The sequence below is a fragment of the Clavelina lepadiformis genome, chromosome 2 (assembly GCF_947623445.1).
Source record: "Clavelina lepadiformis chromosome 2, kaClaLepa1.1, whole genome shotgun sequence".
In the NCBI taxonomy this organism is placed as follows: Eukaryota; Metazoa; Chordata; class Ascidiacea; order Aplousobranchia; family Clavelinidae; genus Clavelina; species Clavelina lepadiformis.
Window position 1 is genome coordinate 14,622,991 of NC_135241.1, and position 25,432 is coordinate 14,648,422.

At 38.7% G+C, this 25,432-nt stretch overlaps 1 protein-coding gene across 1 annotated transcript; it reads right to left on the reverse strand.

Moving 5' to 3' along the window:
* Nucleotides 1-6,606: 6,606 nt before the first annotated feature.
* LOC143446698 (COP9 signalosome complex subunit 2-like) lies at nucleotides 6,607-14,001 on the reverse strand. The gene is made up of 12 exons (XM_076946454.1): nucleotides 13,875-14,001; nucleotides 11,454-11,585; nucleotides 9,982-10,095; nucleotides 9,264-9,395; nucleotides 8,984-9,104; nucleotides 8,553-8,671; nucleotides 8,274-8,448; nucleotides 8,004-8,077; nucleotides 7,731-7,888; nucleotides 7,322-7,502; nucleotides 7,146-7,204; nucleotides 6,607-7,062 (listed from the first exon to the last, which is right to left on the reverse strand). Exons 2-12 carry the CDS (start codon nucleotides 11,502-11,504, stop codon nucleotides 6,915-6,917), a joined length of 1,332 nt encoding a protein of 443 aa, XP_076802569.1. The 5' UTR covers nucleotides 11,505-11,585; nucleotides 13,875-14,001; the 3' UTR covers nucleotides 6,607-6,914.
* Between the last annotated feature and the right edge of the window lie 11,431 nt (nucleotides 14,002-25,432).

Sequence of the window (25,432 nt, forward strand, 5' to 3'; positions counted from 1 at the left end):
GAAGAACCATGTTCTCTGCCGTGAAACATCGACATCATTTGCTTTTAGCTGTTTCATCTGACGCATTTCCTTCAAAATGTAAGGGCATGTTCTTATGTACCCGGTTGTCGTCTTATATTTGCCAGAGATTACATTTCCGTGTAGTTCGGTGGAGATGTCGAAATTTCCAAGATATTCATATAACACCAAAGAAGGTACATGTGACAGCCATGTAACTCGCCTTCACAAATTTAGATTACACTTAAAAGCTATAGAGACGAACAGTAATAACATCAGAATAAGAGGGTATTCAGGAGGAGTGAGTTAAAGGAGTGTATTCAGTTTTTCGTGTTTTCTTGTCGTGGTTGTATGAGCAGAATACCTCATTTCTTCTAACTATGGAAATTAAAATCTCATTACTATTTTAGAGGTAAAACACAAGCTTTACACTTTCTGATTTTCATAGCCAAGCACCGCAGTCATCACGAAATGTGTGATGTAATTGTTTCTGTTGTTGGGTATGGAGGTTTACGCTGTTGTCAACAATGTAACATGCCAAACATTTCTTAACGTTAGGTACGGCTTGACATGCGGCGCTTTTAAAGTTTTTCAACAAACGAATTGCTTGAAGCGGAGTCATAACTCGTTTATTTTGCGCTTTTCACGACGAGACTTCACTCAATCTGTTTTCTTTATGTGCGTCTATACTTTCAGTGATTTTTTTAAAATGTGCATTTACATCCCGTGATAGTTTGCTCCAGGATGAATCACTAACCAAGATTTTCTTAAGCTTGCGGAGGAAAGCTTTCTTTTGCGAGTATTTTTGAACGTGGAAGAAGAACAAAAGGACACAAAAGGAAGCAGAAAAGATCGTGCCATTAACAAAAAAGTCAGAGAAATTATAAGGATAGGACGAAAACTGCTTCTTTTCTTGTATGTTTGGCGAAGAATGACATGAAGCTGCAACATATACCTCAAATATTCCTTCTTTAATGTGGAGTAAATTCGTGAAAGTACATCAGGACAAACTTCTTGAATTGAATCGATGTCATATGCAGCTGTAGATGTCGAAAGAGGAGAAGAAGTCACCTGTTGGTTAAGTCCTAATAGGCATTGATCTGTGCTAACTGGGCGAGTTGTTGGGTTGATTAATTATTGCTTGATCGATTGTTCGCTAATCTGAATCCATATAGATAGCGCGTTTATTAACCCCTGATAGCCTAATTAAGCATCACAGTAACAAAGACAAACTTATCTTGAATATTGATATATTTTGATTCTCAACGAAACGGTTACAGTTATCAGAACACAGAATAGAGCTGCATTCAGTAGACTGTTGATACTCGACTTAACAATTGAATACTAGCGCATTGAGCACTGCAGCACAAATCACATAATTCGGAAGTAATCAAAACGGGGTCGCGTATACTAAACACAACCAAAATAAAGCACAACGCTTGTTAATAAACACACGAAATAGACCACAAATAACATTATAATATCATCAGATCTGCACGAGAATTCCATAGAAATAAACGCTAATTTTGACAATTAGCACTGATCATCAGATCGTTAAAGTTTGGCTGTTCTACTTTCCTTGATAACTTCTTGTTGTCATTTTGAGTTGCTTTTCCTTTGGTTTTACTTTCATTTTCATTAATGTGGAAAGAGATAAAAACGAATCAATTGGCTTCAAAGTGGTTGGGGTATTTTGGTGCATTATAATTTTAATGGTTTGAAGTTATATAGTTAAGCAAATGGTTGAATTTATCCATATTCGGTTAAATGTTTTCGATAATGATTAAGTTTTTTTCTAATTTGATTAAGTTGACCAAATATTTAACCACTTTATAAAGATTTGTATCAACAATTTCGACTTTGATAATTGTGCAGTTTTCAAAGCATAAAAACCAGAAATGTTTACACTCTGCACATATTGATTGGGATGGCCAACCGCTGGTATTAAGCAAATTTTTCTATATAGTTCGCAACTTTGGTGTTTGCTTTTTTGATTTATTTCTTGACAAACGGCGTCGCAAAAACTGTATTTGTCCCCGGGATGAAAACGCTATAGCTACGCCTCTGTAGTAACCACATAAGTCACATATTGATTTCAAATAAAAATATATATATGCCAATTTTAAAGTAAAACTTGTAAGGGAGATAATGGGTTAGCTTTCGAGAAAACAAGTAGCCTAAGCTGTGCAGCTTATTCAAATGGCTTAGCAGCAAAGAAAAATATGACAAAAAGCTCAATGTACACGTGAATCTATGAAAAGGTCCGAAAGTACCGATGAACAAAGAGTTTGAGAACTGCTGGCGCTACATTAGATTAGAAGTTTATTTGGTTTGCTACTTTTCTTTGAAAATGTAACGGTTTAAAACAAAAGCGTTTTCCATTTTGAGAGCAACATATGTCCTAGCCTTTGTCAGCAAGTTTTAAAAACTCCAATAAGCTCTCAGAAAAGGTTACATGTCCAGTTCAAAACAACCCCAAACCACTTTACATGCGGAAGATAGACAATACATATAAACTCTGTACGTTCACTTTCATAAACATTTTATGAACACCGGACGACATGTATTACCATCCGATAGATATTTAGTAAATGACTCTTAGTCACTCGAATTCGTCTATGTACCAAAGTCCGTCCACGCTTTTATTTATGCAGGTTGGAATATAATAAAGAAACGAATATAACGATAATAATATGGTACACAAACAAATCAACAACAAAGAAAGGTGTTGTGATTATATTGCAAAGTTAGCTGTTGGCTAACCAGAAGGAATTAAACAAGTTATACGTTTGCTCTAATGTTTTTTTATTAGTTAATCAGTGTAACACATTGGTTTATCTATAGAACATCTCTTAAGCAATTGGTGCGGATTTGATTTAATTTGGTACACGTTCTATCTCATGCGGTCTAACTTCGTTTTATTTGGTCTCCATTTGGTTCACATTTGGTCCCCCAATCGGTCCCATTCGGTATTCAGTGCTATCCTATATTTCAGTATTAAAGTAATATTTGTATTTTCTGTGAAACGTTAAAAACGCTTGTCTGGAGTTTGACAGTAATGGGCGGGCCATACAGAGATGTTTTGAACGTAGATAGGCTATGGTATTTGGTCGTCATCGTCGTAATTTGAGTCAAATATTATTCAGCCACCCAGGCTAGATTTCGGAGCAAGTGTCGAGCACTACTGCCACTGCGTCGAGCTGTCACTCAAAACCAGCAGGCGGGGGTGGATTAAGACTGGGCGGAACCCGTGGCTAAAATTGAGTCAGAGGCCCCGTTGGTAAAATCGGGCGGTACATCGGTAATACACTACTAAGCGACCTTCTGTTGCGTCATTCTTAAGTTTTAACCGTCACTCATGTCTCGTAATTTAATTGATGCTACCAGAGGTTTCGCAACAAGTTATGTATGGTTAGTTTTCTTGTCATTAGTTATTTTACTAAATTGAAAGTCAACAGATTCGGATTTGCGCAAATATTAAAAGTTGTTTTTGGTATTCCCACGAATCCAAACCTTTTCCAAATTGGCACATCTCCATAAGCTAGCACAAAGTAGCCTACTATGGATGTTAAATTGCAGAGGTTAATAATTTCATTAACTCTTAAACAGCGAAACTGATTCTCCATCATGTTGTTGGAGATGTGAGTTTAAAAGATACGAGCTATTTGTTTAGAAGCAGGTACGTAGCCTATGGATGCATTTGTTTGGTAAATGAATCATATGTCATGAAAAAAGCTGCAGGCTACAGTAGATCCAAAACTAATCTTTGTTATTGAAATTTTGCATGGTAGCAAACATAATATCAAATACTGTAGTCAATTTGCTTAGAATCAAACAAAGTCGATTGAAATATATGAAGTGAAGTTAAAACTTTCGGTTTCATGAAGTATGAATGTGTGCGGCACCTATAACTCGGTGGGATAAACTGAAATGGACTTTGTGACGTCAAATTCAAAAACGGAGAAATATAAGAAAATGGCAGCTAGAGGTTAAATTTTTGGCTGACACTATTTCAACGGAAAAAAATCTTGCGTTTGAACCAATTTTTCTCAGTTTCTTATTAATCTATGTTAAATGTTGTAACATAAATGTTTAACCTAAATCTACCATGGACGGAAATCCAGAGGACGGTGGAGACAAATACCCTCAGTATATTTGTTGGAGGCGACGTAATGTAAATTGCCCCTCCCCCAATATTTGTCACGTTGGGTTTAGAAGTCGGAACATATTGCGACTTACGATTTATGTCAATACAATACTTTGTGTTACCTAAAACAAGTCAGTTAATTCAGGGCTTCTCAAACTATGGGTCGCGACAGCAATTTTGGGGTGTTGATACAAGTTCAACTTTTATAAATTGAATTGTTTTTTTATTCGCATTACTGTTTAAATTACGCGGTTCTTTAACACAATACTCGTGTCATGACCTTGGAACTCAGATATAAAATCAAAAGTAACTAAAGCTTTATTAAAACAGAATAGCTAGTCCAAAAATAAAATATAATTAGTTACGTAAGACGTGACTCTAAAGTTTAGAGTCTAAACCAGGGATGTCCAACCTTTTATTATGGTGGGCCGCATTGTCACTTGAAATAATTGAATGGGCCGCAAAACCTATTAAATTTCAAGAAAAATGGGTACATGAAGTACATACTTTTGGAGTGAAAATGACTAGCGGGCCGCACAAAAATCTCAGGTGGGCCGCACTGTGGCCCGCGGGCCGCAGGTTGGACATCCCTGGTCTAAACTATCTAACACTTATATAGATAAACTCTTAGTATTAAGCAGCCAACCCGCCAACACAACGCTTACTACTAAATAACGTCGTACAGATGAAAACCAACACAAGAACCATTTAAGGCGGCGTGATTATGCGCGAGGCAGAAAAGGAAGACAAAGGAATGTCACCACATTCTCCCCCGGTTAAATAATTACTAAGTAATAATAATAATAAGTAATTTCAATGCCGAAAACTACAAAGTCCCGTCGCCATATCTTTGTGGAGGTCTTCCCTCTCTCGTGGAGCGCCTGATATTCGGGGTTTGTGAATCAACCTCCCTGGAAGACGTTTGCTGGTGTCCATCTTTTTGAATGTCAGTTTCCCTTTGCGCATTGTCACTAGTGCCTGTAAACAAACGTATTCCTGGTTGACATAATGGGGAAGTGACGTCCGACGTTGCGGCTTGCTCAATTTCATCGTTAGCTGGGTTTACTTGTGGGTAAGGTGCAAGGTGGAAGTTGATACCGTACTCTCAATTTGGATATTTAACTCGAGCGAAAGTGGGGTTTACCATCATTAATTCAACAGGATCGCGGACTGGATCGCCTTTGTTTCGCACAAATCGACGTAGCAGTACAGTTCCTTGATTTAGTAACCACGTAGGCATTGAGCTTCCCAGAGTTGCCCGTCTTGGAAAAGAAAACATTCTTTCATGTGGAGTTTCGTTAGTGGCCGTACACAACAACGACCTAATTCCGTGTAGGGCTTTAGGGAGAACACGTTCCCAATGTACTTCTGAGATTTTGTAAGAGGATAAAAGCAGTTTTATGGTTCTCCAAATTGTTTGATTGGCTCTTTTGCATTGCGAGTTCCCTTGAGTATGATACGGAGTAGAATAACCCGTCGCAATTCCTCGAGCCATGAAGAAATCTTTAAGTTCCCGACTCATGTAGCTGGATCCTCGATCACTATGCATGTATGCCGGAAAACCAAACAAGCAAAAAAGGTCATAGACTATAGAGGCAATCGATAACTGTGTCTTAAGACATCTTCTTGCAAGGATAAACAAAAGGATAACGACTAAATTCATCAAGAATTACCAATAGATAAGGTTTCGTCGCCATAACAGGTCCTTTGAAGTCCATAGTCAAACGTTCCCACAGGTGAGTAGCTTTCACGAGTATTTCAGGTTGTCTTTTAAAAAAGACGCATGTCATGACATTATCATGACGCAGTGTTACGCTTCGCTGATTCGATACTTGAAGACGATATTTCCAAATCTTGTTACTTGAAAACTTTAGGAGCGTCGCACGCTAACTAACTCGCAATAAGCAGTTTAGGTTTTTTTGTATACAATTGCAATTCTTTGCGCTTAGTGGGAAACGGTGGTGGATTGAGGTACTCATACTGGTTGCAGCCGGGGCAACAGACCAACAGTATAGCGACTTGCTTGCCGCTCTAACTCTACAAAGTACCACAAATACGAGGTCCATGCCGCTCATCAGAATACAGTACAACACTTTTTGCCTACAGCACCATGACTTGTTTTCTATGCTCCGTATTTTCTAAACATAATTGAACTTTTCCTGTTTGTGATTTTAGGCCAAGGAAATAAGTATTGCAGTATTGTTTGAGCCAGTTGCTATGTCCAATGCGGTATCCGCACTTTGCCCGTCCATTTGACGAGGTATGAGCAACAGAAGCGAACAAGGCGCATACCGATGACGTCGTAAATTTTGAACATAAACATTCAACATACTAAGACTAAACAGGTTGCTGCATTTACCACAATAACATTGATGTACATATGGAATTAGGAGTTTCGACTTGACTTTAGTTATGACAACTTCAAATTCTTTTCGATTGCTTTTGTGAATAAGAAACCGCACTCATGAGGAAAAAAAATAACTTTAATGGCAATAAAATTACAAATCACTATTTTGAAATTATGAAAATGGAGGACACTAGCCAACTTAAGTTCCCAATTTAGTATTACCCGCAAACTTGATTTTAAAAAATCCAAGAAATTGACTCAGTAAAATCTTGCAAGCTGTCTGTAAGGCTTGTATGCATTTGGTAGTGAAAAGAAACTGTGCACTGCTAGGCAGCAGCATATAACAGGCAACACTTTAAAAGTAATGCGAAAAGTAACACACAAAAATTATTTAATTGTGAGTTTCTAGTAAACAAACAAAAACTAGAAAAGTCTGTTTGTTACGACTTGGTATAAAGGAATAAATTGTTCAGTCCATCTATCCAGGGCATTATATCGTGATGCTCTGGCAGCGTTTTGTTGGTCTATCACCAAAACTTGTTCCACTTGATCAATACGTCCTTTGACAGTTCTAAATAACACAAAAAGCAATATTCACCCAGAAAAACTGTAATTCTTAAACACATTTCCATAACAAAATACTTAACACCTTACCCGTCTAAAATACATGACACCAAAAGGTTTTCCACTTCAGTAGAATCTATGTTAAGTTCCTGAAATGGGATGGGAAGTTTTGTTAAAGCTATTCGTGATAAACGTTGCAGTTTTTACTTCCACTTCAAATATCTTTAAATTTTTTTTATATTAAATGCTCACAAAATTAAACTTACTTTTGATATGAAAGGTATTCTTATGCGAGCATAGGGGCGTATTAATTTGCAGAGGACTTGAGTTCTAACATTTCGCAATAGATCCTCAATATGCTCCCGAATAAATGGATCTTGCATAATGCTTACTCGATTTGTAGCCACAATCGACTCAAATGCGGTTATATCATTATTCTGGTAGGCACTGATATAAAAGTAAAACCAGTCATTCAGAGATTTAATTACGAAAAATAAAAATCTGCATTAAATAAGATTTTAATTTAACTCAGCAGCTACTATCAATAAATTTAGCCAGTACAGAACTCAAACCTATCAAACAATGCAAAAAGTAAATGGGTAAAACAGGGAAGTGTAGTCAAGCAAAACTTCGTAAACAATACAGTACAACATTAATCTGCTTAAAAAAGCTTACCTTACAAGATTTGTCATCGCTAATATATCAGGATCATTTTTATACGGCTTTGCTTCTTGAGAGTCGAACGGATTTATACCAGACTTCATTAACATATTAGCTAACACCAGGTATTTTAGACACATCGTTCTCCTTGGACTGCCTGACTCATCATAATTCTGCAATAGTCAATCAACAATGAAGGACAAGGTGGATTTCATGCTTCCAATTCAATAACGTAGGTTTGGTATGAATAAAACATATATTATACAAAACATATGGTGAAAAAGTTACCTTGAAAGCTTCAAAAAAATCAGTGTGAGCTTTGTCATATTCACCTTCCCTTAAGTGCATCTTTCCTCCGCATTCTGAATTTTATAGAAAAGCGGTTGAGACCATTTTAATTGTGATCAGTTTAGCATAACAAGCTCTAATGACTAGAAAAAACCAGGACCGGTTTCAATCCATCAAACCAGGGGCATGTGAGGGAAGTATCATTATTAACTTAGTTTTGTTGCTTACTGCTACACCATTTAGCAGTGGTAAGAAATTACACAACCTAACCTCGTATTACACCCATAGTGAATGGATGAGGTATGGCAGATTTTATATGAAGGGATTGTTCATAAACATGCTTCAGCTTTTTGTTGTTCTTTTGAGCAGTGTACATTTGAATTTCAAGAGCATACACTTCCAGCAACTGAGTTCCCTTTTTCATATCATCTCCACCATCCTGCGTCTGATATGCAGACAAGTTATATGCAAAAATGACGATTAATCTCCTAAGTATTGTGAAGCTTAAATGTGATGTGAAAGAAACAAAATCAATATTAACTAAACTACCTGACAAGATTGGTGTAACTGTCTTAAAATTCTAGACAATTTTGTAAATTCTTCTCGATCATAATAAAGCTTCCCAAGTTTGGTATTCGTTTTAAACCATAATCTGTCATTCTTTGCATCTGTTAGCAAAAATATACTGAAATACTTTTTTACATTCATGTCATAGATCTAAAACCAAAAATAGTATTCCCATGAAATGTTAAAGCGCTCACGCAGCGATTTGTATACTTTGTAATTGGTTAAGTTTTAATATTTTGAAAGGGCTTGGATGACAATGTGCAGTCACTTGCAGGTAGTAAACCTGAATGCACACTTCACTTCAACATCTTACCAGAAAAGTTACAGAAGTAACATTGTTTTTTTTGTCTCATGGGTCTGTTACTGCAAGCACAGTAAAATAGTGCCACAAAATGTGCTTTATGCAACCAAACCTTTTAGCGCCTCTAACGTAGTTTCATAAAAGTGTTGAAGAAGATCCATTTGCTTTGATGTGGAAATGTAATCCAGAATTGAATTGATTGATTTTTCTGAGTAATTTCTTGTTACTGCACTCTAAACAAATACAAATTGGGTTTTGAAAACAAATAAACTTTCCAAAATCAACAAAAATAAAATATATTCTTGAAAACAGAAAATTGCTAGAACTTCCAACAAATGCATTGTAAAAGTGGAACACAAATGTTTTGTATCAGTATCACCATGTTTGAGCACCTTTATATATGTTAAAAGCTGTTTGTATTTTTCCATCATTCCATTCAGTTTTCCAAGCTTAAAATTAATTTTTGTCATTTGCTTGAGAGCTTTGAAACCCCATTCCCCCTTCTGTTCTTCCAGGTCAAGCACCTATAAAAGCACTGCTTTTGTTTTACATCAAAAAATGAAACCATAAGAATAAGTGCATAGAAAAAAAGTAACACAATCTGCCAGTAGTAGGGCTTCATAACCTAGTGATGGGATGGTACCATATTTTTACTGGTTCCAAATATAACCAACAAAAAGTTATAAATTATCATTACAATTGTGATTCTTAATATTTAAAGATTTAAATTGGTTTACAGATCATATGGGTCCGTTTGCTTCCTTTCGTATTTTTCGCTCATGAACTACAGTAACTCTGGGATCGGTAATACTGCACAAGCAAGATACGGGTTTTAATTTTACACTTTTCTTAAAGAAAATAATGTACATTTAAGCCCGGAAAATTTTTCTTCTTTCAGATTTTCATTTGAGACACCAACAAACCAAGTAGGACTGCATGTATAATTGTATATGCATTTATAATTGCAAGTCGTTTACAAATTTTAAGTCTAAGAAGAAACATCTCAAGTTCTGATTATCCCGTCTCTATTTGGTAGTACAGTATTATCACCAAATTTGAAATTCATGGGCTTTTGAATTTGTATAAAGTTGGTCATTACACAAAACAAACCCGCTGAAAGCTTTCCAAAGCTAAATTTGTATCATCTTCTTTCAGGGCTTTCGAATTGTAGTACTGATTTTCAAGGTCAACATCAGGTTCAGAAGCATCACTTTCTGAGTATTCCTATTCAGATTTGACATTTATATAAACACATAAATACAAGACATATGAAATAGTACGTTATAAGAATTTTTATTGAAAAACAAAGAAAATTGTTTGTACGATTTAATTTTGAATATAAAATCAGACTTCGTTAATCTAGAGTCTAGACCACTTCAATTCGTTGAAAAATGTTGGTTTAGCAAGGTATCCAGATAAGCAAAATTAAAATAATACTACAGTGGAATCAGTTTACATAAAATAGCATGCATTTAGGATAACACTAAATTAAGCAGTGAAAAAATAGCTGTATTAAAGATGCAACTGCACCCAAAATGAATATTCAATTAAACGAATTGAGAAAATTGATTAATGACTGTGCCTAAAACAAACGTTGATCTATGAGAAGCACGAAAAAATTCACCTACAAATATGCACCATTTCTCGTAATCAGGATTAGCAGGTGTTTTTTCTATTGATTTGGCGTATAATTGAGGTAAAATGCATGAAAAGAAATCCGTTTCTAGTCAGCGTCATGTCGAATAGAGTGAATTCCAGCTCTGTATCCAATTTGATATACAGAGCTGAGCACTGAACAGCCACTTTTTTAAAGAGCACTGCTCCCGCTCCTTGATGAAAAAAGGAGCACTGCTTATGCATTCTCTCCTCGATAACGAAGAGAGTACCAGTTGTTTGCTACTTTTGCTCAAATTGAAGTTATTTTCTTTTCAATGCATTGTCAAAAAGCAATTACATTGTATGTTGTTAACTTAAAATGCAGAACTTCTGTCTGATTGTAGCCTAATAATTGGTTAAGTATTTGTTATAAAAGTCACAAGATTTCGAAGAATCCAAGATTGATGAATTTTGTTTTTAATCACATTTGAAAAAAAAGTTATTACGAACCCTTTAGACATGTAGATGCACATTTTCATTAAATTAATATCGTTCAATTTTGATGTATATTGATTAAGCTATGAAAATAGCGGTGATCAACAGTAGCTTGAAGCAGATTAAAATACTAGCACTAATAAATAAATACTAATAAATTGTCTGATGAAAGTTACAGTTTCCGAAAAAATTTGTTTGAATTGTTTCTAGTTAATTCTAATTCTCTAGTTTACAAAAAATTAACCTCAAAGCAATAAAAAGTTTTAAGATTTCTTTTTCTAAATCAACAGTTCGTGCGTTCATAGCATTGATTATGCTAAGACAAAGAGCGAGCAGATAACACAAAAAAGACCTTTCTCGTGTGTTTGGTTCCAAATTTAAAAGACGAGTGCTACTTCTGTAAAGAAGCGAACTTGAACCCAGCTCTGCTGGTAATCCTGGTATATCATTAATTATGCTTCAATCAACAATGTTTTCACATAAAAACTTACCAGATCGTAATCACTTTCACACATAAAGTCATCATCATCCATATCAGACATGGTGATAACTTTTGGCAATCAAGCAAAATTATGAAACATCCACATTTTTGTAATTAACAGCCTATTATATAATGCCTTCACCTGTAACAAACAAAGTCATATATTCTTTTGGGTTGATGTTGTGGCGACGTACAGCGCCACCTATTTGTAACAGATTTTTACAATCAGTGATATTTTTGTATGCATGTTTTTTTTGCTTGGGCATTCTTTAAACGATCCAAGTTTATACCGGAACACACACAGTTTTCGATGCCGAATAAAGTATGAAACAATTTTAACAGAAGTTGATTGCAAGTTGATAAAAAATTATTTGCCACTGCTGTTTTGCAGTTTCTTATAAAAAATGAGTGTACTAAGATATTAATAACTTCCTATGTTTGTTGTGTTGGCACATTAACCAGTCATTTTATTTTTCGCTACAAAGTATGTTGGGTAAAAGCCATATGCTTACATGGGCATAAAAAACACCAACGATGACAGACAATTACAACCTCGGTGGAAACTGTTTTGGCTTTCACTTAGCAGCTTATCACCAGTACGTTACTGGTGACTACCATTTACGATATTGTACAGCTTTTAAATTCATATGCTATCATATGCTTTTAATTCCAATAGGTCTTGCTGTAACAGTTACAATTTTGGTTCAAGTCAAGACAATACACTCAAGATGCACAAATCATTGCAAAAAACTTGTAAAAGCATGCAGTACGCCAGTTACTAGCCTCTTGAATAAGTGACATGCCACTCGAATATACATCTATTTTAGGTAGTTTTGTTGAATCGTGTAATGTACAGGGAATATCCTTAACATTTTTGAGTAGATGCCTACTGGCATCCAAAGTCTCAAAAATTGGATGCCCCTGAAAAATGTTGATGCCAAACTTTTTGAAACTGTATGAACAATGTGCATAGATACAGTTAATAACAATCAACTCTTTGTATGATATCTCAAGACTGATAATGCAGACATGCTGCATAATTTCTATTTTTTATATATCTTTAGAAAGTTCTACGTTTTTTATCTGTGCCTCTTCTGATCTAAATTTTTATTCCAGTTGGCAAGCTGATAACATTTTTCATTCATTTGCAATACACTTAACATTAGGACGGTGATCACTTTAGGCGCTAGCTGACATAAAACAGTATATGTATGTACTACATTGTAGGCCTAAACGCTATTACATTCATATTCACACATATTTGTTCATTCATACTGTTTTTTCATCATGGGTGCAGAAAAGATAAGAAGCGACAATACTTGATAATATTACACGACAGGAAAAGCCTAGAAAGTTTAAAACATGCACCAAAAATGATGGTATATGGAGTTGCTGGTAACAATTAGCATGGTCATTAAATCTATAAAAAAGAGAGATTATCTTCGAACTAAATTTCATGTAAAATTTTTTTTCCTTTCATTCTAGAACAATTATAAGGTCTCCAGGGCCACTAATTCTTGTAATGGTATCACAATATGTGTTATCTTTTAACTGTCGGCAAACCGGAAAGAAAACGATTAATGATGATCAGACAGCTATCGTGTGCTATTGTTTGCAGTGGCATAGCATGTTCAAGCAATAAATGAAGCAATGGGTTTTGGATATGACTAAAAAAAACTGTAATCACATGAAAAACTAGGAGCCCATTTGGCATCCATTCAGCTGAATTTCGGGTGTCCAAGCAGAAATCTGGGTGGCACCGGTTAAAATTGCACGCTATTTGTACGTATTTAGCAAAAGTTTGTGTCATATTGCGTGTTCATAGTTTGTGTTTGTGTCATATCTTATTTTTGTATTGCTTCTCAATCTGTAGCCGTATACTCCTAAGCATTAGTGGGACAAAGTAGAAGTTTGAATCAGTAAAACTCAATTAACTTGAACATTATTGCATTCTAACCTAAATGTGGCATTAATGACAGTAAATCTTTAATAACTAAAACCAACCTTTTGCATACCCGTATGCATAACTTAATTGCCTGTCTTTAAAAATAGCCTAATTGATCTAGCCTACTTACATGGTAAAATAGTCGCTGTCTAAATTATCTACTTCTGTCCATAGAGCACCAGGAGGCGTAATGAGGGTGTTAGGGATGGGCCAAGTCAAATAAGAGTCCAATTACTCAATGCTCAGACTTGGTCAAGTATTGCTTGATACTCAGTTATATCATTCATCTTGATTTTCGTTAACTATTTCTTTAACTTTAAACATTCAGCTCTTTAGAGAAACAACTTGAAAGCATACCAAACAGAACTTGGGCTTTTTTAGCACAAAGCCATACAACCAACCTAAGAGAACTCATAGGCTTGTCTTTCGGAAAAAAGATGTCATTAACTACTTGTATCAGAGTTACAGTCAGTTTCAGAATCTCACCTTCAATCAGTGGAAAAGTTATTGGTCTGTAGATAGGGCTTTGGAAGCTTTTTACATAGTTGCTACTTTGTAGTTGAGCGTAGAAATCACTACCATACTTTTTAAAACGTTATAGGCCTACAGTACTGGAAATCAACAGTTAAATACACAAGTTATAGAAATTGGCAAACGGGTGTAAGAATAAATTATATGGAACTGGTACTTCAGTGGTTATTCTTTAGGGCAAAATATGGAACAAAGATTTGCTATGCTAAAAGTTGTTATTGGTCAACAAAGGAAGTGTTAAATTTGCTCGAGGAAATTTACACGTGCTGCTATACTGGTATATTACAATTGCTTGCAGCAATTTTGAAACCACAGTTCAAACCAGCGTGCACTACCGATCAAAGGGAAATGACAGTGCTCACTGCTCACAACAGCTATTGAAAATGCTGAGCGCTTCGCAATACATAGATGAATGAAACTGCCGGTTTCCAATGCAGGCACCTGATACTTAGTCTTCATTTGACGAAAACAGTAAAAGTATATTGTTTGGAGGCAATCATGGTAAAAAATAACTCATCTGCCGCACTGCACTCTCCAAAGGAAAACAACTTCATTGCAAAAAAACATCTAGCCTAGGTTTAGATTTGCAATCACAAGACTTTTTCCAAGATTAATTCCACAAAATCACTATTTGAATTTTGGGTCAATCGACCTTATATCAACGGGCTAACTGCTTCAGAGCAATTTGCGTTCTAGCAATTTTATTGTTTACTTGGCCACCAAGTAGCGTAACAAGTTCAGAATATCTGCTAAGCTCATACAGTCAAAAAGAGTAATAGTCTACATTTTGCAATTGTCTGAAACCAAGCCACAGATGGGGATGCTCACATTTTGGGTCTCTTATACTTTTGCACTCCCACTTGAAGGCCTAAATGGGAAGGAGTTATGGGGTAATATAAAAGAAAATATGACGTCATAATACCACATTACTCGATCCCCAGATTAGAAAGTTTGCCAAGGATAAAGGAGGATAAAAATTAATTGCGCATATAAAGACTATTGTTTCATGCGCGGAGAATTTCTCAACCAAACTTTCCAATCTTGCTCGATCCTGATATGCGAGTGCAAAGCTACGCGAAACCCAATCTTTTTACATGTGAATTTAGGATTACTGATTCTCTGAAACGGTTCCAGGTCGATTCAACCCACGGACGATTCAACCCAGGACGATTCAACCCACGGACGATTCAACCCAGGACGATTCAACCCCGGACGATTCAACCCACGGACGATTCAACCCGCGGACGATTCAACCCGCGGACCATTCAACCCGCGGACGATTCAACCCACGGACGATTCAACCCGCGGACGATTCAACCCGCGGACGATTCAACCCGCGGACGATTCAACCCACGGACGATTCAACCCAGGACGATTCAACCCCGGACTATTCAACCCGCGGACGATTCAACCCACGGACGATTCAACCCCGGACGATTCAACCCAGGACGATTCAACCCACAGACCTTTCAACCCACGGACGATTCAACCCAGGACTTTTCAACCCAGGACGATTCAACCCGCGGACGATTCAACCCGCGGACGATTCAACCCAGGACCATTCAACCCAGGACGATTCAACCCGCGGACGATTCAACCCACGGACCTTTCACGTACTATTGGCTTAGGTTATCACCAAGTTACTTTGTAGCCAATATTATGTAAGCTAAATAAAGCTAATATATAGGCCTAAGCTAATATAAAGCTTTTTGTGTTTCCTTTTTTTTCTTTTACCACTTCTTGTTAGCATTGGTTGTACATCAAAACACTTATTGTTTTCTGCTTTCCAGTAAAACCTTGAATATTGTTATTTTGCCCTATACAGTACTTTGCGTACATTTCTGTCTACGCCTGCTATTATTTTTTGTATTGACCATTGTAGATCGGTTATTATATAAAATGTTCTCCTTTTACCATTAAGTTAACATTTTTGAAGTTTTTGAAAAGACAAAATGCATGATTTAGTTAGCTTTCGACTCACGTACGTAAATGTGTGTAAGTTATTTATTTTTTTGCATGTACACAAATTACAGATATTTTTATAGATACCTGTTTATACATCGATTAATTAGAAAGAAAGTTGTTTTATTTACAGGCAAGCTTAAGAACATGAACCTGAACACAAACACAGCACGTATAAAGAGCTAGGCCTTCCGTCTCTTGGTGGCTTTGGTTCTAAGTAGGCCTCTAATTTGGGGCACTGGAATTGTTTGCGGTACAAGAAAAGAGAAAAACGGAAGAATAATATTACAAAATTACAAGTTTAATAGATTTTGACCTAAAAGAAACAATTGACTTTATATTGGCCTAATAACTTCTGTACTACACGTCGCACAAGACTGAAATTTGTTTTGTGATAGCATTCTGAGCAGGTTAAAAAAAATTGACCATATAGACTTTTTTTGCGTGCAATCTTCATTCCAATCAACAAACAGTTGTTTCTAAGGTTTGACTTTTAATCGACGTGTAGGCTTTTCGCTAAGCAGGCCTACTAGTTACAACACGGTACATAAACTTGTTTTTATTTCAACACAAGATGTGTATTGGTATAGTTGTAAAAGCGGCATCCGTGCCTGATAACGAACTGCGTAGACGTTTTTATAAACGGGTTGAATCGTCCGTGGGTTGAATCGTCCGGGGTTGAATCGTCCTGGGTTGAATCGTCCGTGGGTTGAAAGGTCCGTGGGTTGAAAAGTCCGGAGTTGAATCGTCCGAGGTTGAATCGTCCGTGGGTTGAATCGTCCGCGGGTTGAATAGTCCGGGGTTGAATCGTCCTGGGTTGAATCGTCCGTGGGTTGAAAGGTCCGTGGGTTGAATCGTCCGGGGTTGAATCGTCCTGGGTTGAATCGTCCGTGGGTTGAATCGTCCGTGGGTTGAATCGTCCGACCACCCTCTGAAACAATGATTAACAAGTCCAGCATCCCGAATGACGTTGTTCTAATGTTCTGTAAAAATAGAGTCAACACTAATCTGCGGAATAGGGCCCTACTGGAAAGTTTGTATGAAGGACCGGAGGCGTTTGTGCTAATTTTCTGGCGCAGTATAGCCGTTTTGCACTACTGCTTTATATTTTACAATTTATATTATAAGTAGGCAGCGTCTATTTCACCAGCTGCCGGTTACCGAATTTGAAAAAAGCTACCTCGGTTAATGGCAATGACCCTAGTCATTGGATTGAAATGTATGCTAATTTTCAATTTAAAACGACGTACTAATTTTTACAAAGCGTAAATTAACCTAAAACTAATCCCCTCCGACCCAAACTCTCACCTCTCATGAAAAAATTCGATCAATAATAAATTTGGACAAAAAAATCAAATAATAGCAATATTCGATCAAGGATACGATCCTCAACGTTAGCCACTACATCATCGCATTGCTTTCTTCTCAATGCCTAAAACGAGAGTCAAAAACCCATGAGCGCAATTCTGGTAGTCACCGCAAAGACAGACCTTTTCGGAACTACATTACTATTTGGGTGGCAAGATTTTTGCGATCGCCCATACTTACCAATGGCAAATGTCGATTCACTTTGATTCTTTTCTAATTACAAACGTTCTGGGCATTGTGAATGTGTACAAAATTACCATAGGTGGTGACATAAACGTTTTTAACACTTGACAAATATTGCAGAGCTTATGTTGTTGTTATTTGTTATAGCTTCTTCTTCTTCTTCGTGTGGAGTAGGCCTAGATGGTTCTTTAAGTTTTCTTGAGAGAGGGAACAAAAACCTCATATTGTAGGGCAGGTGTTTGTTAGCCAGCTGACCAGGTTTTCATTCATTGTTGTCAGACCACGGTTCCCACAAGGATGGCGGTATGTGGAACAAGATGTTATGACGTGGTCTGCAGTCTGCTCTTCTGCACCACACTCACAGGCCGCAGATGGAGCCATACCCCATTTGTGCATAGTTGAGCGGAAGAGGCCAACGCCAGTTCGAAGGTGATTGAGCTTGGTCCAAGCACACCTGGGAAAATGCATTCGCGGTGGTGATGTGCTGGCCTCCGAAATGTAACAATGGAGTCTGGAAGAATTTTCTTGCCACTCCATGCTCCATTTGTAATCCGCCCAGCTTGCCACATTGGTGCTTGACTGGTTAAAGTCATCCAGTAAATCCAATGCAGCAGGGACAAATGGGTGCCTCGACTTAAGCTGCCGGTGTCCTCTAAGTGGAGGAGGCAGGAGCCGGTCGTGCAGAAGATGCCCAGGCTCCAGTGCTCGGAGTGCTAGAGACAGTGTGGCTCTCTTGCGGCGAAGCTCAGATGGGTGGATACCTGCTAGGACAAACAGGTTGTCTGTAGGTGTGGGGCGCAGGCATCCAGTCACTAAACGCAGAGCGTTATTAATCGGCTTATCTATGAGACGAGTGTGAGCAGTGAGCACTACGACACCAAGCTGGTGTGCAGTACTCGGCGGCAGAGTGGACCAAAGCCAGGGTAGCTGTGCGAAGTGTTGTACCTCCAGCACCCCAGCTAGATCCTGCCAGTCGTCTCAAAAGCCCAACGCGTGTTATTAGTTTTTTGCGAAGTGACTCCAGGTGTCGACGAAACGTCAGCGCCCTATCCAGCTTTATGCCGAGGTATGTTGGTTTGGCAGTGAAAGGGAGAGGACGTCCATCAACAGTGATGTTGACCTCACGTTGTGCCTCCTTGTTGTACAGGTGGAAGGCAGCCGTCACCGTTTTCGTTACACTGAGCTTCAGCTTCCATTTCTGGAGATAAGTGGATATGGTTGCCATATCCTGGGTTAGGGACCCCTCCAACTCCTGCCAGTTTTCTGCTCTATGCATAATTGCCAAATCATCAGCGTAAGCAAACTTTTTGGCAATTGTTTCTGGCAGGTCGTGCGTATAGATGTTGAAAAGGGACACCATCTGATCTCTGTGGGACACCATTTCGCAGGCGTCGCAATCTGCTTTTTGTGCCATCACCGGTGGTGAGGGTGAAACTGCGATTTCGGACAAGTTCCATGATTAGAGAAACCATGTGCCTGTCCGGCAGTAGGCGCAAAAGCTTGCAGGTGATGCCGCGATGCCAAACGGTATCGTAGGCAGCTGTGAGATCGACAAACACAGCACCTGCTTTTTTCTTAGCCGAAAAGCTGTCCTCGATTTCTTGAGTCAAGAGAGTAACTTGGCCCACGGTTGATCTTCCGTGTCGAAATCCAGCTTGCTCTTGAGGGAGCAGTGGGTCTATAATAGGTTCGACACGGGCGTAGATCAGTCTCTCCAGGATCTTGAAAAGGGATACACAAAAGGGAAATTGGTCGATAACTCTTTGGATCCTCTATCGCAGTGGTTCTCAACCTTCTGATCTTGGCGGACCCCTTTTGGTGCTGTCAAAGCAGTTGGCGGACCCCTGAAGTTTAAGCAAACTAAGGGTTCTGAGACTGCACTTAAATGTTTCTTTGCTTAGTTTTACTTAATAGTCTTGGTGCACAACTGCGCGTGCACAACTATACGTTGCTCACAACAACAAGCTGCTAGTTACAAGCTAAAACTGAGAAAGCGATTATGTGCAATCTCTAGCAACTTAAAATCACTGTATCCAGCTGTCTTCTCGTATAATCCGCAATCTATTGCATCACAATAGGCCTTCCCTGCGGGTGATAAATCTCAATAAGCTTTTGTATTGTCCCATCACAATAGGCAATTAAGCAAATGTTCAAGCCTATTTCAAACAGCAATGATAAACAGCAAAAACTTTTTAAAAACTCGTACTTTATGTTGCAAATTTCGAAGTTCTCACGGACCCCCTGAAAACGTTTCGCGGACCCTTGGGGGTCCGCGGACCACCGGTTGAGAACCACTGCTCTATCGGCTTCATCGGCTTTGGGATGGCAACCACAAGTGCTTTTCTACAGATTTTCGGAAGCTTGAGTGTGTGTAAACAGGAAGACAAGAACTTGTTTAGCCAGGACTTTAAAGTAGCTCCGTCATGGATAATCAGCTCCGGGCAAATTGAATCAGGGCCTGGAGCTTTCCCAGACTTTAGCAGCTGGAGGGCGCTGGCAAACTCTTCTGGAGTAAAATCTCCAGAGATTGTTTCACCAGGAGGTGTAGGGATCCTCCAGAGCTCAGCCACCTCATTGTTAACAAGGTAGGCTGATTTGCGATCTTTCGCTCCATAGACCCCGTTCTTTACTAACTGTGAGGCAATACAGTTGGCAGAGATGGGGCATGGGCGATGCGTTTGTCTGGACCTGCCAGTCAGGTTGTTGATTGTGTTCCATGCCATTCGACTGGAGTGCGTAAAGTCGATGGTGTTGACAGCCTCTGTCCAACGCTCTCCTCGCTTTTCATCGAGTCGAGCGTGCAATGCAGAGGCGGCTGATTTTGATGCCTCGCCCTGCTGGGCCTTCAGGAAGGTCTGGTAGAGGCTCTCACACTCCGCATCCCAGCACGGTCTATAGTTATTTCTACGACCGCGTGGGATTGATCGCTTGGCTGCTTTAACGATGGCAGAACAGAAGTCCTGGTAAGCCTCATCTACAAGGCCCGTATCCGGAGGTGGAAGGTCCTGGGCGAGCTCGTTGGTAGTGAGACTATATAGTTCCCAATTGGCCTTGCGGAAGTTCCAACGCTTATATGGCTCACTTGGAACTGGGAGAATAGTTCTTGGAGTCATAATAAGCGAGGGTCGGTGTTGGGACCTTGGAAACTTCTCTAAAACACGCCTGTCCAAGTTCCAGCTAATGTGGCCAGTGCTCGCGAAAGCCAGGTCTGGGTTAGTACCAGTGTTCCAGCGACCAGAGAAGAAGCTTGGAGCATCCTTAGGGTTGTGCAAAAGCACAAGGGTACTCTTGGTTGCCCAGTCAATCAAGCATTCTCAATCTGGACTGGTGGAATTATAACCCCAGTTCGGCTTGTAGACATTGACAACTTTAACACCATCAATGTCCACACATAGCCACTCAATTGCCGATCCAGTTGGAGATTGGTCGGCAAGGTTCCACTTGAGCCTGCTGTGGACAAACGTGACAAGGCCGTGCTTCCTGCTTAGGGTATGTCCGGCTAGAGTGAAATTTGGTATCACCAGCCGGTCCACACTTGTGCAGTGAGTTTCCTGCAACAGGATGATGAGGGCTTTATGCCTGGTGGCCAGTTGGCTGATAATGCAGATCTTGTTTGCGTTTAGGCCCTCGACGTTCAGCTGCAAGATGTTGGGCAGTGGTTGCCCGCACTGAACGTCCATATTGTCACCTTTTTGTTTCCGTGGCTGAGGGTCTATCCTTTTACAACCACAGAAACGTCTCCTTGTTTTCATCATTAGCCTGGTCATCATTAGATTTCCCAGTTTCCAGGCCTCACCGCGAGGAGGTTGATGAAATGAGCCCAAATATAGCTGTTAGTAGCCGTCTTTGTAATGCATAGGGGAGATGGAGAAGAAATGTTAAAGGAGCTGGTTGTTTCAACCCTTACAAAAGCAAAATGTTTCAACCCTTACAAAAGCAAAATGTTTCAACCCTTACAAAAGCAAAATGTTTCAAACCGCTTGGTTTAAGTTAGGCCTATAATGTTCATTGCGCGATTACCGCCAACATAACGAAAATTTGAATTGTTTCTTTCTTTTTGAAGGTTGCGAGGTTGGTAGAGGTGTTTCGAGGTACAGTTTGAAAAATTTTGTGTCTCCTCAAAAAATTGACTGCTAGGGTTAAGTGCAAGCTATTTTTAATAGCGTGGGTGTTTTCAGTATACTTAATCATGCTAGTTTTTGTACCAAACAACTTCTGAAATGTAAGTAGTTTTGGTTAAGCTTCAGCATGCAACCACCATTCAAGACCTTATGACAAATATTAGTTCGTTTGTGTATTACTTGTGTGAAGTATTACACAACAAACACATCTGTCATAATGACCGCATATACTGGCAGCTGTAGCAATATGAGCGAGGACGATTGAAGATTGATAACTTGTTTTGCTTCTGACTCGATGGTATGAGGTCTCATTCCTCAAACGGCGTGATTATGCTGTTAGTTGCTTAATTCTGTCTATACAAATGACTAAATGATAAAGTTCCCATTTTTATTTATTATCAGACACTATGACGTTTAGGTTTTGTCACAATGGATAGCTGTATTTGACTTAGCTATCGTCTTGGTTGGCATATGAGTCCCTCTCACTTCTGACCGTGAAGTTTGATTTTTCGGTTTACATCAATACGTAAATGTTATTTAACGTACACTTACCTATTGATAAATCGCCTGCAACAAATGAATACCCCGGCAGCAACAGAATACGCTTTTATTATAGCCTTCAGTCGCCCAACAAATGTAATTTTGGTAATCACGTTTTAATGCACTCTTTTTACTGTATCTCCATCAACCCTCTTAGACTCTCAACAAAAAACCATCCCATTTTTTTATCATAAATCTTTTTTGTCCGTTCGTTGTTTTTCTTCAAAAGTTGCATCATCTTGACCAAGTTTGACCTCTGACGTATTTGTTTTCCAATTTCCGAACCAGTTCAATCAAGGTCTTCCCATTATCTTTTCTGATGCAGATGTTTTTTCGCACGTAGGCTATGACTTGACATAGAGTCACGTGGTGTGGTTGTCACAACACAAAGGCTTCCACTTTCGGGCACAGCTTACTGCATGTTACATTGCGCAGTAGTAACCAGTGAAATCGATCACGTAAAAAAGGGAGATTGCAAACAATACAAGAGTATATATAAGGCACACCAGTTCAAGCGAGGTAATTTATCTGATGTCATTGCGCAGTCTTAACAAGTGAGTGAGAAAAGTAAAAGCTCATGACTCGTGACGTAACCGTCACAACCTTATGCGGGGTGAAATGATACAGCGTGTAAAAACTCACCCCGCTCATGATGTATCAAGTTAACTGTACAAGTATTTCCTTTTTTTAGTGCTGTTTACTTACATACTGTGTAAAATGCCTCGAGTTTTATTCGCACCAACGTTGGCCTGTTTTTTGATAACCGTGGTGAAGTTCTGGAGAAAAACCACTCTCAGCCATATGAAATATTTAATGTTGATGAAACTGGAGTCACAATGGTGCAGCGACCTAATGGTGTTGCTGATGAAAAGGGCGTTAAGCAAGTCGGAGCCATCACGTCTGGTGAAAGGGGAAAACTGGTTACTGTCACCGTTGCTGTTAGTGCAAGTGGCAAGATGATTCCACCATTTTTTTGTTTTCCCTAGGGTCCGGTTTCATAACAATTTTATGGCCAATGGTCCTGCAGGCGTAGTAGGTAGTGCCAATCACAGTGGTCGGATGCAGTCCAAAGACTTTTTGATGCTCATTCAACATTTTGTGGCTGTCACAAGTGCTCAAAAACTTCTCCTGCTTTGCTCATCTTTGACAATCACCCATCGCAACTTTCTATTAAACTGATTAAATATTGTTGAGGAAAAGGCGTGGTGCTCTTGACTCTGCCACCACATTGTTCGCACAAAATGCAACCTCTCGACAGAACTGTTTTTGGACTTGTTAAAAAATATTTAAATTCAGCCTGTGATAATTGGATGAAGAATCACCCAGGAAAACCCATGACGATCTATGACATCCCACATCAGTGCTGTAACCAATTAATTTTTTTAGGACTCAGGTCAAGTCATTTGGGAAGTTGACTTAAGTCAAGTCGAGTCAAATTACTGATTGGATGAAGTCAAGTCAAAATATAATGCAAGTCAAATCAAGTCATGTCATTTGCTATACCTTTAACTGATCGTTCGCAATGAAAATAAATGTCTGTAATTCAGTTGGTCAATAAATTAACAACCAAGATTTAATGACTTGGTCAACTTACTTTCTGAGACTCCAGTCAAGTCATTTCAAGCATTGACTCGAGTCAAGTCAAGTAATTTAAAAACGTGACTGGAGTCAAGTCATTGACTTGAGTCATTACAACACTGTCCTACATATTGAAAAGCTGGCTCTACCTTCTTCTGCAACACTAGTCAACATTTAAAATGGTTTTAAAGTGTGTGGCATTTCACCATTAAACAATAACATACTGTAATTACTGATGATGACTACATGGCAAGCTATGTCAAAGACTGAGAGTCTCCACAAGATGAACAACCTTCATCATCTATTGCACCATAATCTGCTGCACTCATTCCACCAGATAATCCCTTTAACTTCATCTGAAAATGTTACCTCCACTGTATCTACCAACTTATCAGTTGAAAGACCACCTGATGGACTGACTAGGTCTCCTCAAATGATACTTCCCTACGCCAAAGCTCAACCGTGGGTGAAAAAACAAAGCTCCCGCAAGCATCGATCAGCAGTAGTTACCTCTACACCTGAAAAGAAGCTGGAGGAGGTGTCACAAAAGTGAAAACATTTTATTATTGGTATTCGGTAAAACCGGTATAAACGTAGCATTACTATGGCAAAGTATAAGGTTACCTGTGGAAGACACTGTTTCCATTGTCTTCCAAGTTGTATCATTTTAATTAAATTTCTGATATTTAACACGCTATTACATAACGTCATACTTGCCATAAGTTCAATCTAAGGTCACGGCATAATTGAAAACTTATCGAAGAATAGTTGATTGACAATCAGTTCCGTAACCATGCTGCTGCATTGCACCTTTGAACTTATTGCAAAATATGATACAGTACTTCCTCGATTATCCGTCCCTCGTTTAACCGGCATTCGATTATCCGGCCGAGTGATCAATGACTTTGGGAGGTGACAACCTGTTCAGTGTTCACTGAACTGGTAGGAAAAAATCAGAAAATAATTTTCTACTTGGTTCTTTTCTCCTTGTAGCCACTGCAGTGAACTCATTGTTCAAAACTAGATCAACACTGATCAATGACCTGTATACCACCTAAAAGAAAAATCTATCACACAATCATTTCAATTATGTCATCACAAGCAATAATTGGTGTGCCCAAACTCTGTTAAGGTTCGGTTTAACTTCTTTGTGACGAATCTTCTCTGGACGAAATCGCCGTTTGTTCCGATAGCATACTAAATGCTGATTTCGTGGAACAATTTGCCGCACTAAACATTGAATTAGAACCCTCTGACGTTGACAGATGGTTTCAAGCTGACGGTCCAGGTTACGAACATATGGATGAGCAGGGAATAGTTGATCTTGTTTCAGCAGAAGAAGAAGAGGATATATGTGATGAAGAAGATGCAGATGAAACTACAGAAGATGCAACAAAAAGAGCACAATGCCCTGTTTCTCATGCAGAAGCAATGCGAATGTTTGATCAGTGTCTGACGTGGCTACGTTTTCAGCCAGAAGCAACGGTTTCAAACACTTCCACGTTAGTAGAACTTCGTGAATTAGCTGCCGAAAAACGTCAATCTTCCCGCAAACAATCCAAGATTGATTCATTTTTTAGTAGATTTTAAGCGTAATTTTTTTGTAAACTGCTACATTTCGATCAGTTTTTTACCATAAAAGTGCTGAGTTATGACATTTTTCTGTACATTACTGTATTTGTTCTCTCTGTTTCTATTTCTATGATGTAAAAATACAAATTCAATTATCCGTTTTTTTTGCTTATCCGGTCAGATTTTTGA